General features: G+C 37.7%; 1 protein-coding gene across 2 annotated transcripts in view; it reads left to right on the top strand.

The window, feature by feature from the left end:
• The first annotated feature begins 2,839 nt into the window (after positions 1–2,839).
• ATP11C (ATPase phospholipid transporting 11C) overlaps positions 2,840–15,509 on the top strand; it is a 100,712-nt gene continuing 88,042 nt past the window's right edge. The window contains exons 1-2 of one of the 2 annotated variants that reach the window (XM_065900883.1): positions 2,840–2,977; positions 9,772–9,891. In XM_065900883.1, the coding sequence (XP_065756955.1) occupies positions 2,942–2,977; positions 9,772–9,891 (156 nt within the window). In that variant the 5' untranslated portion in view covers positions 2,840–2,941. The remainder of the gene's footprint in view (positions 2,978–9,771; positions 9,892–15,509) is intronic. The other variant, XM_065900882.1, reaches the window with a different exon arrangement.

Below are 15,509 nucleotides of genomic sequence, written 5' to 3'. Positions count from 1 at the left end.
TCATGGCCAAACACTTAATTTTCCTTATCTATTTTTGGCATACAGGGAGAGAAATTGTCACAAATTTAACAATTATCTCACCTTATACCCTTAAATGCTTTGCCACTATAGCTGATTGTGGTGGGGTAAGAAATATATCAGAGTAGCATTGCCCAACCATGTTTTACAGAATCTGATGTCACTGGATCTTCCTTGGGTTGAAAAAGAGTTCTATGGGAGATGCTGACTTACACAAAGATAAAGAGGTTTCTTTACTACACGACTTCTTAGAGCATTTGTTTTATGAATATTTGTTGTGAACAGCCAGCAGGAGGGGTAAGGAACAGCCTTCCCCACTTCTCTAAGGAACCTCATTGTTAACTTGTTCCATGTAATGCAGTGTTTGAAACAGTGAATGGGGTATTCTGATATTCTTTTTAGTCCATCTTTTTACATGGGATCTTAGTTCCCCCACGGGGGATGGAGCCCATGCCCCCTGCAGTGGAAGTGCAGAGTCTTAACCACTGGACCACCAAGGAAGTCCTTGTTAGTCCATCTTTGTGTGGCATTCCTAGTTGGCAGTACTCAAAGGCCAAATATTAAAATTTTGCGAACCAAACCAATTTTATTTACGTACAAGACAAGCCATTATTTAATATCTATTTCATGTGCTCTTCTTTCTGTGCTCAGTGTTCTGAAGGTTGTACATTATACTTCAAACATATCGCTAATTTTTAATGTTTCTTTTAAGCATGTTTTAGGGATAATTACAAGCAGATTACCTGTTAAGTTTATAGCAGCACCCAGTGTTTATAGTGTACACCAGCTTCCAATCCAAAGCCTTGGGGGGAAAGAAGTGTGATTTAGAAACAATGTAAATAATTCCAGTACAGTTCCCAAATGACCATGTGCTCTGCCACAAAGGGAGAAATGAATTCCTAATTTTACTCACATGGTGTCAGATCACCAGTTCCAAAGGACTAATGGCATATGTTATGGACAACAGCCTTCAGGGGACTCTTTGAGTGGCCCTCACTTGCTTCCAGACACACCACCCGTCAGCCTTCCTGGCCAACCCTGGTCCTCTTCGTGAACGGTGTTTTCAACACCAAGTGCTCTCTGTCAATGGACCATAACTCAACCTGCCCCCTTGGATAAGAGTAGCATCAGAATTGGGTATGCCTCTTCTGTAGAGCCAGAAACTTTCTTGCTTTAAATAAAATATGTACACTTGAATTATGTGAGGCCATTGCCTGGTTCTGTGCTAGCCCAATTCCTGGAGTTTTAATATTCACGTAGTTGGCTACTGTCAGCAAGCCACCTGAATGAATAGTCTTTCAAGTCCTTTAAAGTGATCTCTGGGTGTTTTGTTAATCCTACTATAGGCAGTCTTTTAAGTTACTTGACCTTTTTTTTTTTTTTTTAACTGTTAAGGAAATTGAGGTTCCCCGGGTCTCACATTGAAGAAAATATAGGTATCAATAGTATTTCCCAGGGTCATGTCTTTATTGCTTCTCCTGTTCCCTCCAAACCTTGCCCTAAAAGCCTTCACCTATAGAGAGGATGCCTTTTTCAAGGACAGACTTTTCTTTAGGACATAGTAATTTGAGCCAAGAAGTTGGCCACGTTGTGGTTGAATGGAAGGGTAGAAATGTTTCACTGAAGAAGTGGCTACCTTTTGTGAGGCCCCTCCCCCTTGTTTTCTTTGCTTATTCAACTCAGCCATGTTTCACAATGGAAACTTGTTTTTTACCTACCTCTTTTGTTGGGGATATTTTTAAAAAAAACAGGTATAGTCTGGATGTGCTATTTAAACTAATCATAACTTGGACATTTTTTTCTAGCTAGTTTGCTTTCTGTGTGATGTTTAACAATTCCGGGGGGAAAAAAATGGATTCATTGGCTTCAGTGGACATGCTCCAGCATATATTTGAACTGCTAGACCTTTCTAGGAAACTTATTCACTTTTACTCACTTACTCACCGTCACTTTTGTAATAACGGTGCTATCACTAAAATGGGAGATAAAACTCTGTTCAGGACATCAGGCACCTCTTTTACAATATATCTTTTGTTCTAGCCAGAGTTTATCTCTTCTTATACTGTAATAAAAATTCTCTGATGACCTAGAAAGATTTTTGGCTGAGAATTTATCTCTTATATTGAAAAAGACATTTTTCACCCTAATAGCCAGTGGTTCTTTCCCTTGCCATTGTTAGGTATTACTGTTTGCTGGTGAGATAAAATTTTCACTTACCTATGAGATCTCTAAAAAGTAGGAAAATCTTCCAGCCCTAAGGGATTTTGCCACAGAAACCATCTGCTTAGGTCTTTTTTTTTTTTTTTTTTTTTGCTTAGGTCTTATATATATTTCGGTACACATTTTTGAAGCTTCAGTGTATGTTATGACTGATACTCTCTTACGGGGCGGGGGAGAGGGGGTTAGTGTATCACAGTGAACACCTAGATTATACCTCTTTCTGTTACTACTGTTTACCTGCTTAGAAGTAAAAGTTCAATTGAACTTTCCTTAAAAGTTTGATTTTTAGCCTCACATCTTACATTGGTCCATTTATTATAGGCATGGGTCAGAAAAGAATTTACAAGATGAGGAGAAAATGCTGTGTGGTGTAAGATACTAATGTTTTAAAATGATAATACTTCAAAATCAAAAGTTACAGAGGCAAATCAGGTCTTTGGAGAAGAATAACAAAAAAGATGTCAAATGGCTTAATAATAGAGGCCAGGCCACCAGAGTGCTGCTTCAAAGTCTTAAAGGAGCAGACCAAGTCTTCTGGCATTTCCCTTGGACGTACACAAACTTGCCAGCCCCAACTGGCTGTCTTCCCAAGTTCTGGGAAACTTTACAAGAATCACAGGGGTTGGTACAAGTAGCGTGAGAATCTGCAGCGTTTTCTCTGTGATTTAGCTGCCATTGTGTGAGCAAATTTTCGTGTGTCAGTATGGAGAGGGTCCCATCTTTCCCTCCTGCCTCTGAGGTTTGTGATCTGTATTTTATTCTGTTCTTTTTTTCAGCCAGGTTGGGCTTTGAGGTCCTGGGGCCTTCTTTATACTTGCTTTCTATTTGCATGCGTATTTTTATCCATTTCCTGAGGGCTGTGGTGAATGCGTGGCTGGCATGTCAGTCAGCCTCACTGTTGCTCCTATCCTTAGTAGTTATGTATCTCCCTATTTAGATTTTTAAAGTCTGGTAAGTGTTGGGAATGCAAGGTGGTGTGTAGATATGGGTAGTGAAAGTGAAAAGTAACTTCTGAGGCCTTGTAGACGTGTTCAGTTCATCTCCAGTTAAGTTTGCCTTAGGAGAGATACTTTTACCAAGTAAAGTGGAGTTCCTGAGCCCCAGTCTGAATTTTGAGAGTCTGAGATTACTTTCTATAAATGGAAGAATCTCTGAATCATTTAAAAAAATGATTCCTGGTAGACTCTTGAATCACTAAATGCTTACAGCATTTTTGATCTGTCTACCCTCTATTAGCCATCCTGTGAGAAAGCTGCATTTCTTCTTTAGAGCCACATTTCTGTAGCCCTGAGGTCCTTGGGGGTGATGGCATGGTGGGGAGGGGGGCCACAGTGGGAACACTTAGAATCGATCGTTCCTGGTGAAATTAAACTGCTCAGCGGATCACATTTAGATAATGATAGCCTCACTCTGAGCTTCCAAACATGGCATCGTTCTTATCCAAGTCCTCACGGTCACTGCTTTTTCCTCAGCATTGTGCTTGCTGATTTAGGTGTTTTTTGTGGTGCTTAATATCCATTTCTTATAGGAGTTTCTATTCAGTTAAATGTGCTGCCATCGGGTAATGCCTGCCTAGAGACTATCTTCGTGTCTAGGGATGTACTTTGGATATTCAGTTGTGTTTTGATCAGGTGTTTGAGAGTTTCGGTTAATATAACCATAATTAAGCTTTAAAGGCAAGGAGACAAAATGCCCTGGCTTGGTCTTGCTTCACTACCTCTAGTAAAGGAGAGACAGCTTAATCACTAAAGAAAGATGCAGGAAAAGCAAAGTCAGAAAAGTACAGTTTTTAAGGCTCGTTTTAGAGTTATGACTGTAAATTACACCTGAAGATTATTCTTCTTGGCTTGTTATAATGGGATAGGCTTAGAAACCTCAGCAATTTGACCACTGAATACATTATGGCAATTTTAACCAGGAAGCTTAATACACCGGAAATGTTGCCTGGCACTGTAGTGCTCTCCTCTCTGCACCCCGCCTTCCAACCTTAGTACAGAAATGCTGAAATTTTGATGAAATGCTCTTTCTTTCAATTTTGAGTTCTTTTGGCCTTTTAAAGGCTGATTATAATGTTCAAAAATACTAGTGCTTCAGAGAAGAAAATAGCTTTGGGGCTGGGATGTGGAGAACAGTTTTAAATCATTGCCAAGTGTTCAGATTATTAATAAGGATTTTTTGTTCATTTTTGAGTAAATATAGTCCCTCAGTATCTGCAAGGGATTGATTTCAGGGCCCTCTGCAGATGTTTGAGTCCTATAAAATGGCATAGTATTTGCATATAACCTATGCACATCCTCCATATACTTTAAATCATCTCTAAATTACTTATAATACCTAGTATAATGTAAATGCTATGTAAGTAGTTTTTAGGTGCACGACAAATTCAAGTTTTGCTTTTTGGAATTTCTGGATCTCCCCCCACCCCCAAAATATTTGTGATCTGAAGTTGCTTGAATCCACAGATGTGGAAGAGCTCTCCACCGATAAGGGAGAGCTGTCCTCTTACTTCCTTAGTAACTCACAAAGAGCAGTCTGATGATTAATAAAAGTAATGCAGTGATCATTGGAGATGACATCGATGATTATTTGCTGATAACCCGAGTAGCTTTGCATGTTTTCAGGGCCTGTAATTTTCATTATCATTGATCTGAATAATTGATGGGTATTAGCCATATGCAAAATAAATATTGAAGGAGAATCTCATTTTGTGAGCAGCTTAAAATGGTCAGAGGGGTCGCTATTTGATGGTTATTTGTATATTTTTATCCTTTGAAAAGCCAATTATTTAAACTATTTTAATTAAAAAGTGTAGGATTGTGGCTGGTGTACTAAAAACTTGTAGGATGTTAGTTAAGGTCAATCATTAATTCAAAGAGAGGGGTTCTGTAGCAGTCATTCTCAGCCCTGGCTACAAATCAGAATTGTCACCTGGGGAGCTTTGAGAAAAATTAAATTAAATATTAAATAAAAGACCCAGCCATTGGTATTATGTTTAAAGACAATGTGTGACCAGACTTAAGAACCACTGATCTATGACTAAGTGATAAATTTAAGTCTGCCAACACCTGGAATGGGTGGAGAGGTGAGCTCTGTTTCAGAACCTGTGCCAGCTTTCATAATGACAGTCTTGTATTAAGGTCTCAATCTTCCCTCAGTTCTTTTTGAGTCACTGGTCTAGAGGCAATCAAGAAATGAATTATAATTCCAGCAGCTTTCTTTGTTTATGACTAGCGAAAGCATAGGATTTTAAGATGGTACTAGTTGACCATTCTGTTTAATTCTTATGATGCATAGAAGCTTTTACTTTCTATTAAATTTTTTTTTTTTTTTGCGGTACGCGGGCCTCTCACTGTTGTGGCCTCTCCCGTTGCGGAGCGCAGGCTCCGGACGCACAGGCTCAGTGGCTATGGCTCACGGGCACAGCCGCTCCGCGGCATGTGGGATCCTCCCGGACCGGGGAACGAACCCGTGTCCCTTGCATCGGCAGGCGGACTCTCAAGCACTGCGCCACCAGGGAAGCCCTATTAAAATGTTTTTATGTGTAATACATTTTCCTTATAATACTGTAAAATCCTTATTGTCCTGACTACCGTACCACTTATGAAATGTGATGCTGGGCAAGCTGCAAAAACTCTCTGTGCTTCCACTTTGGCTGCTGTTTATTTTTTTCTTTGCTGTTATCTGGGGCATGGGTATAATAAGAGTATCTACCTCATAGGGTGGCTGTAAGGATGTCTTGAGATACTGTGTATTAACCAATTAGAACACAAAATCAGTTCTCAGTAAATGTTAGCTGACATTATCGATGATTTTATTTCCCATTGGACCTAGCAAACTATCCGTAAATGGTTCCTAAATAACTTAATGAGTTATCAAATCTATGCTATGACTCTTGTGTAAATAAACTACTTCTTAGAAAGTTTCTCGAAAAATATATTGCCTCAGATTAGCAGATGCAAACTATTATATACAGAGTGGATAAACAACAAGGTCCTACTGTATAGTACAGGCAACTATATTCAATATCCTCTGATAAGCCATAATGGAAAAGAATATGAGAAAGAATGTATATATGTGCATAACTGAATCACTTTGCTGTACAGCAGAAATTAACACAACATTGTAAATCAACTATACTTCAGTAAAGTAAATTAAGAAAAAAAAGATGGTACTAGTCGAATAACAGTACCATTTTACTCTGGTTTTTATTGAGAGACTATGTTTTGGTATAAATTACTTTTTTTAAAAAACAATATTCAGTTTATAGTATGGAGGTATAATTCAAGAGTACAAAAGGGTGATTTTTATCATGAAGAAGACAATTAAATTGATTTCTCTGTTAATTCATATTACTATAAATACACTTTTATTTTCCCACCCTTTTAATTGTAGTGTATGCTGTATCATTAAAATAGAATTGTTGCTAGCACATTTCAGTTTTAATAAATGCTGTTCCTAAGAACATTTGCATGGGAAGCACTTCAACACAGGATGGACTCCTAATGAATTAAAATTCATTATGAGGTGGCAGGAATCATACACTCCCACTCCAGACTACACTGTGTGCCATCCAAGTGGGAATTTTTTTTTTTTAATCATTCGAACTTGGAGTTCCTCTCCCTTGGCTAAGGCGCCTACATTATTCAAAATCACAGGAACTAAAACCACTGTTCTAACACTCTGCATTGGCAGCAAGTGTAAAATTACAGTGAATTTACACATGTGTTCAGCTTTGCCATTTTTATGTGAACCAAACAACGTTACACGGTTGCAGCAAATTCTACCAGAAATTGCGGGTTCATCAGATTTTTCGGCCAAAACAGGCATTGAAAAGTCATCTATGTCACCCCACCCCACCCCCAGTCCTCAGGCAGCTCCAAACCCAAACCCACCTGAGCTGAGGAGACTTTGCCCTTTTTTGAAAAATCCTCAGGAGTGGACATTTTACAACTTCTCTTGGGTTCCTATTTCCACATCTAACAATGATCGCTGCTGAGATCTCCCATCCCCCTCTCCCCCTCCCCAAACCTGCACAGCAATTTCAATCCATTTTCTCCAGTTTAATGGAGATAGAGGTCACTTAAGCCTTAACTTGAAAGAGATCAGAGGTAATATATGGGGGAAAGTCTTAGTAAAACTGTAAATGCTATGCAAATGCAGGGAATTCATAAAAATATCATGTGCCTGAAAAATTGCTTTCTGCTTGTTCCTTCCTTTTGTTCTTTGGAATGTTGTTATCTGCCACAGAAGAAAGTTGAAGACAATTCAGAATTGGGGAAGTGCTAGTTCAGTTTGGTTTTAAGTGGCCACTGTTAACCGAGGAGAACTATATTGGCAGTGCAGGAAACATCCTGCTTCACTGATCTTCTACCTCTTTTCCTCTTCCCTGTTTTCATTTGTTGAATGATCTGAGAACTGGCATGAAAGGTAGCTCTTCCTTATTTACTCTATAGCCACTTCTTGCTTGTGTGGAAAACTAAACGACCATGTGAATATTAAATTAAAGGATTTAAATTGTAGTGTGTATATGGACTTGACAATTTCTGTACTTCAAATTGGTACATAATAGGTTCAGGTCTGTTGTAGAGACTACATTGGTACCGTAACTTGCAACAGAAAGCTAGGGTAGGGGAAGCAGAATAAAGTATACTTTTAAGCAGGTGTATTCACTTTCAGTTTACTTTTTGCAAAAAGGATATTATGGAAAATTTAGTGCTCTTATCAGTAAGCTGCGTCAGACCATGTATATTACAGTTGCAAACAAAGTCAGTCCCTGAATCAAAATGTATATAGTTACCATTCTGGTAAAGGTATTGTTTACTGGTTTCCAGGAACTGTTTGAAAATTTACCTGTTAATCACTGACCCTTAGCATGCGAAGGACCTGGTACAATCAGCTGTTCTAATGCCCTGTCTTGGGGCAGGCAGGTAAATAGCTAAGTTGTCCAGCATTGATAACTTACTTTTTCCAGGTTGCCATAGATTGAATGCTCCCTTAGTGCATGCCAGGGTGGATTTCCAGAAGTTATCCTTTATATACAGGCTAAATCTCTCCTACTTCAATTTATCTCAGTTAATTTTCCATTGATTCCCTATGGATTTTAGAGGCAATACCCCACTAAATAATTATTTAATAAGCTTAAAATGAAAATGGTGAGGCAAGAGGTCTTATCTGTATTTTAGGGTAATTCTTGTTCTTTTAATCTGAAAAATTATTTTCCCTATATCTATGTGAGGTACAAAAATTCAGACTGGAATACATCCAAGCATAGACATTTGGAGAACTTTGCAACCTCTAAGTAGTCTTGCTTAAAATGATTATTTTGGGAGTAGAGAGTTATATCTTTGACCTTTAAATAGATAATTGAAGGGAAATCTTTGTGGCTACATACTTTAAAACATTTTAGGTTGGAAATTATAGTTATCTTTTTTTAAAAAATAATGGAAATATGTAAGTGGATATTGGTTTTTATCATACTTTTTACTTAAAAAAATGGTTGTCTCAAACATGATAAAATAGTACCATCAAAAGAGACTATCCCAGATTTATATAAGAAGGTATATTATCCTGATTTAAAATAAGGAAAGTGAAGCCTCAGTGAAATAAAAGGGTGAGGTAAAAATGGAGCTCAACCTTGCGACTTCTAGATTCAATGAACCGCTTTTTTAAAAATATAAAAGGGGCATTAGAGCTGTATTGTGTGAAATGGGACCTTTTTTTTTTTTTTTGCGGTATGCGGGCCTCTCACTGTTGTGGCCTCTCCTGTTGCGGAGCACAGGCTGCGGACGCGCAGGCTCAGCGGCCATGGCTCACGGGCCCAGCCGCTGTACGGCATGCGGGATCCTCCCGGACCGGGGCACGAACCCGTGTCCCCTGCATCGGCAGGCGGACTCTCAACCACTGCGCCACCAGGGAAGCCCTGAAATGGGACTTTTTGACAGTAGGCTCTGAGAGATCACAAAAGAGTGTCTTTCCTTGTAAAGCCAAACAATTACAACTTTTCTTTGTAGGAATAGTTGATCATTCCATTAAGAGAGGCAGCCATTCTATTCAGTATATTCCTGTGTATTTATAAGCAATTATTTTGTGTTTAGAGCATTCTGCTGTCTAGTAAGGAAATTGACAAAGGTTGTCCTCAATAGTTGTTGTATAATAAAATAAATATTCCCAATCTGACCTTTCCTAAGTTAGTATGTTGCTGTGATAGTGATGGTTGAGACTCTGTGGATGAAAGAAAAATGATTGGCAGTAAAAATACTGTTTCTCTAGGATACTTACTTCAATTTAAACATTTAGAATTGCAATGTTGGCCTCAGAGCAGTTGGCTCAAACAACACTTTTACTAATAATCTTCACTAAGTCAGCAACTAAGAGCTTAGTGGAGTTTGAATTTCCTAACAAGGTTTTCTCCTCTCCCCTTACTACTCTCTCTCTCTAGACAATAGCCAAACATGTCAAGACAAGAATTCTGAGCTTGGTAGAAGCATGGAGAAATGTGATGAAAAACTGACTTTTCCTCTTTCTCTTGGTCAGTGTGCTGGAGAAGAGAAACGAGTTGGTACACGCACAGTATTTGTTGGCAATCATCCAGTTTCAGAAACAGAAGCATACATTGCACAAAAATTTTGTGATAATAGAATAGTCTCATCTAAGGTAAGTTGTTTTTTAACTCAATAGATGTTCATATAGTGAGCCAGATAAAACTTATTTTTATATTTGCTGGAAGCTGGTACATTTATATATGTATACCTGGATGTGCACTTATACCAATCATAGATGAACTGTGGTAATTATTCCACCAAAAGGCAGTTTTTTTAAAAGCATCACTTTGTCTTGTTACAGCTGAAAGATCATTTACTTGCCCTCCACTATGATTCACATTGCCTGTTGACTATATGTATGACTTTAAGTCTTAAAGTGTGCTAAACATGGAATTATTTACTTGCCCAGAGCTTTCTGAATTGCCCTTAAGTGGATGGACTGGGTTGTAAATAATTTACATTCTTCTGGAGGGTGTTATCTTAGAATGACATTTGTGTCTTTCTGTTCCATTGCAGAGCTTCTCAAGTACGCTCCTGGGTCCTAATGGGTACATTCTGTTCTTTACACTGCTTAAACAGTTAAGGGTTCAGTCACTGTAGCTGTATTACCATTTGAATAATCATTTTACTTTAGCACTGTGTAATACTAAAAGGAGTGGCCTGAAAGTCTGAAGACCTGTTTAAATCCTGGCCTGATCATTTACTAGCTGTGCGACTTCGACCAAATTAATCTCTCAGTCTGAATGTCCTCATTAGTGAAATAGAGCTTGTGTGATAGCGTTCTTTATAGATCCTAGTATCCAGTAGTCATCATTCTACAAGTACTAGTTTGCTTATCTTTACCTTTGACTGACTAGGTTAGGTGCTAGGTGCTAGATTGCTGGCCCACTGCTGTCTCTTATAGCATGGCACAGATCTTGATAATTTTCCTCACTTCCTAATGTAAGGTAGATCTCACATGTTGGTGACGGTTGGTTCACTGAATGTTGGCAAACACCGAGGACCTGAAACACAAAGTTATGCCCTTCCTTTGCAAACTTAACATTTTGGTTTTCAAATGTACATGTGATTTCTCTTTGGGTAGTGATATAATACAGACACGGGGAGGGGGAAGGGTAAACTGGGACGAAGTGAGAGAGTGGCATGGGCATATATACACTACCAAATGTAAAATAGATAGCTAGTGGGAAGCAGCCTCATAGCACAGGGAGATCAGCTCAGTGCTTTGTGACCACCTAGAGGGGTGGGATAGGGAGGGTGGAAGGGAGATGCAAGAGGGAGGGGATATGGGGATATATGTATAGCTGATTCACTTTGTTATACAGCAGAAACTAACACACCATTGTAAAAAATTATACTCCAATAAAGATGTTAAAAAAATACAGACAGATTATGCTTAGCTGGGAGAGTAACATGTAAAATGCGGACAGATGAATGAAAACTGTATTGCCTAATGAGCAGATCTGTTGGGCTATAGAACACTGAGTGTATTTGGATAAAATGTCTGTTTCCTGTTAATCTTTAACCTTATGGCAGAAATTTATCCTCAGCTAGAAGTTTCCATACCTGTGCCCAAGATAGTGAATAGTTCTTTCACTGAAAATTGTGACTCCCCCTATAGTATTCAAGAAAACAATCAATAGTAGTCCTTTGGCTCAGAATCATAGACTTATAGAACTGAAACATCATAAGAGATCCTCTTGTTCAACTCGCTGATTTTACAGATGGAGAAAGCAAACCCACAGAAATTAAGTTAGTGACATGGTCACAAAGCAGAGTTAGTGATAAAGCCGGGGCAGAACTGCTTTATAAGGTCTAGTGGCTCTGAATAAAGAGCTGTTTTCACATTGTTTTGCAATTTGGGCTCCTCCCACAGTTTTCTCTCTCCTTTTGTATCAAGTGAAATATAAAATACTTTCTAGGGGATTATTGTTTCCTATAGTGTTTTATGGGGAAGATGGTAAAGTGACACACCGATAGTAAAGTGACTTTTCACTGAACCTAGTGATAATTGATTTGTTTTAATATACCATGAATTTTTACATATTAAAAGAACGTAGAAGACTCAGTTAATTCTCAACTCTTTTTGTTTAATAGAATATTTAATAGAATAGAATATTTTTCATATTTTGTTTAACTTCAGTTTTGCCAATACGCAAAACAATGCAATAGGATATTTTTTTAAATAGTCGGGAATTCATGGGCAAATATAAATTATTTCTAAACAGATCTGCATATACAGTATATATGTATGTGTTTTAGAAACCAGAATAAAGAAGTGAACATTTCTACATTGATCAACTAACACATCTCTTTTTTCTCTGTAAATATTTTATATTTACAGTTTGTCTAGTTAACTGCTCATTAACTGATCTATTTTTCATAACAGATCTAGAGCAGAAAAAGAGGAATTGACAGTATACTAACTTCACAAAAAGAATGAAATTTTAGTACAATGAATAGTTACAAGAAAACAGCGTATAGTGTAGTGGTAAAGAGCTTCACCTTTACAGACAGAAGACCTGGGTTTGAAGTTAAAGCGAGTCATATAACCTTCCTGTGTCCCAATTTTCTTATCTGTAAAATGGGGGTATTAACTACTTAGCTCATAGGATTGTGATTAGACTGAAGTAAAGTAATCCACAGAAAGCATTTAAGCACTGTGCTTGGCATGTAGTAACAACTCAGTAGATGGTAGCTGCTATTGTTATTTATGTTTCTGTGATTATTATTATTATTACTGCAGTCCTGAGCAGTACTATTGATTTCCTCAGTCTCCTGTGTTCAAATGTGTGGAGTGATCTCTCTTGAAAAGAGGCCTTCAGTGTGGAGAGAAAAAGAGTTTCATAATTTGACTTTCTCTTCCTCACATTGCCCTTTGGCTGATTGTATTTGCACCAGAATCTTTTAATTGAGGAAATGTGTAATTTATAGAATATGTTAGCTGCCTTCCAACTATGTAGCAAGTGTTGATTTCCTTTCTAAACCATTCAGTAATAAAAATAACTTTCTCTTAATTGGGTGCTTTTTGTTTGTTTGTCTACAAATGACATCAGTAATGTAATATCATTGGGAATAAGTCCTGTTAATACAAGGAACACTGAAGATAAACACTTTGATAAAAATTTGTTTTAATTTACTTATAAAATGAGTGTCCTTTTCTTCTTTTGGAAACACAAACACTTTCTTTAGAAAAACTTGCTCTCTTTGGCCTTCCTACTTTAGAACACTCTGCAGGGACTTTGGGAATCATCAGAATTTTATGGCTGGTACAAAACTTGGAAATCCCCTTCTGTAGCAAAAGGAGCTAGATCTTTAAGATCTTTAGCTTCCATCACATTTCTCTGTTCTACATTTTTTTTTCCTTTAAAAATCCTGAGCCTCATCTTGAAGGCCCCTTCAGTGGGATAAGAATCAGGGAGCTCCACCTGACTCTTTGAAGCTATGCCCAAGGTTAAACTTACTCCTATGTGAAAGAATGTCTTAAAGTTTCAAGCCTAAAATTACACTAGCATTTTCCCTCATTTTAAAAGTCAGAACCTTCAGTAGAATTTATTAGACATGTCTTTGCATCTTATCGAACTCCCTGAAGGTGACTTTTTAGCTAAAATCCTAATGCAGTACTGTCTTGGTAACTCCTTTTGCTGTTCTAAATTTATGGTAGAAAGAGTGATACTTTAAAAATGAGAAAGTTCTGCTTGACATTGGTAATGAAAATGGAAGTAGACTGCTGTGATGCTCAAAATTGAATTTAATGCCTACATCAAGGAGAGTTGATAATAAAGTGGATACAGTCATTTAGCAAAGTGAACAGTTATTCAAGCTACAGCTCTGCTTATTTACAACCGGGTGCTTATTTACAACTAATCTTCAAGTTTGGTGATTTTGTTCCATCACATCCAAATCCCAGTAGTTAGAAAAGCCAGTGCTCCTTCTGCTAGCCCCTTCGCAACTGGTTGTTAACTTTGTTCTTTTCAATAGTTACTACTTCGTTTTTTAGCTGCTCCCCTGTTTTCTCGTGATACACAGAAATATTAGAACAAGTTATTTGGAGCTTTAGCTTCCACATCAGCATTTTTAAGGCTAAATTGGAAAATGTTTGGACTTTGGGTACAAACAAGTAATGTTCTAAAGCCTCCTTTTGTTTAAATTTTTCAATTTAATAGACTTTCAAAACTGAGGTTCATTTCCTACTCCCTCTTTTAAATTAGGAAAGTTATTTATCAAAGTTATATGGTTTTGATTTCAAATTAAATTAGGTGATAGATGTGGGAGGGGGTGACCCACAGTTTTTTCACATCAGAGGCCACATTTGTGTACCAATTATTTAATTCACTATAGAGAAGATGAAAAATGCATTGCATATACTTGGAAAGCTGGCATTTTTCTGGAGAAACTTTTAAAACATGTTCTGAATGTCACGGTTGCTTTTTAAGTTTATGGTTGCACATTAAGATAGTATAGAAATCTACTTACTGACTTCTCTGAGCAAGAACTGACTTATGACCCCCAAAAAAATCTCCATTTTCATCATTGTGTATGAAACAAATGCTGTAAACATCTTATTCCTGTGAGTTAACATTGTTTTTGGTTTGTAGCAACTAAGTCTGAGAGTCCACTTTTTAGGTAAACAAGGCAATTTGAATAACTTGGTATTAATGTGGCTTTAATTCAATTTCAGTTTTAATTAGAAAACTCTTTTCTTAGTCTACATCTAGACTAAAGTTCATTCTTTATCTCACAAACAGTGGGAAATAAATGAAGCTTTTAGGCAGGGAGAGGTCATGTGAACAAAACCACATTTTGAAAAGGTCATTCTCATTGCTTTGTGGAAAATGGAATGGAAGGGAGCAAAAGTAGAGGCAAGGCGTCCATTTAGGAGGCCAGTGCAGTAATCCAGGTAAGAGAGGATGGCTTGGACAGCGGTGGTAGCAAATACGGAAAGATGTCCCAGAGATATATGGGAAGCAAAAATGGCAGGACTGGTAAGGAATTTCTTGTAACCGGTGGTTAAAGGTGTCTTCCAAGTATCTGAATAACATGGCTAAGTAGATGTTCTTGTCATTCACTGAAATAGGACATCCTGAAAGAGAACTAGATTTGAGGGACAGAGAGAGCATCATGGATTCAGTCTCCTTTTACATGGCTCTGTGCCTTCTTGCACTGGGCTCTTACCACATAAACTCCCTCTAATCTTTCAAGGCTCAGTTCAGAAGTCACCTGCTCTTTGAAGCCTTCTCAAGCTTCTCTTGGGTAGGAAAAAAATCATAACTTCTACTGTATCCCCATAGCATTTTGCTCATGCTAGTTTTATGACATTTACCACATTAAATTGAGAGAATACATGATTGTCTTTTTGGCTATAACATAAATTCCTTCTGGGTAGAAAAGCCATATCTTGATCTTTATTGTACCTGCTAAAATCTTCGTTATCTGGACCACTGCCTGGCACACAGTAGGTGCTTGCTGAATTGAACTGAAATGCACTGCACACCAAGTGGGATGACTCTTGTGAGCATAATCTAGTTCTAGTTTTGCTAGAAAACTGCACTGAAGTAATGTATGCTATATTGCATTTGTATTATAATAAAGGGATGAGAAGTTGAATTTGCTTTTTAGTTAGAGCAGTGGAGGAAATAGCCAAAGCACAAGTTTTAATCAAAATTTCTTGTATGCCTTCTACATGCTGAACACTGTTGTAGGCACAGAAGGGAAGTGATCTTATGATGT

Source organism: Phocoena phocoena, chromosome X (assembly GCF_963924675.1).
Source record: "Phocoena phocoena chromosome X, mPhoPho1.1, whole genome shotgun sequence".
Taxonomy (NCBI): Eukaryota; Metazoa; Chordata; class Mammalia; order Artiodactyla; family Phocoenidae; genus Phocoena; species Phocoena phocoena.
The sequence above is the reverse complement of the archived record's forward strand: the minus strand, read 5'-3'. Positions and strand labels throughout refer to the sequence as shown.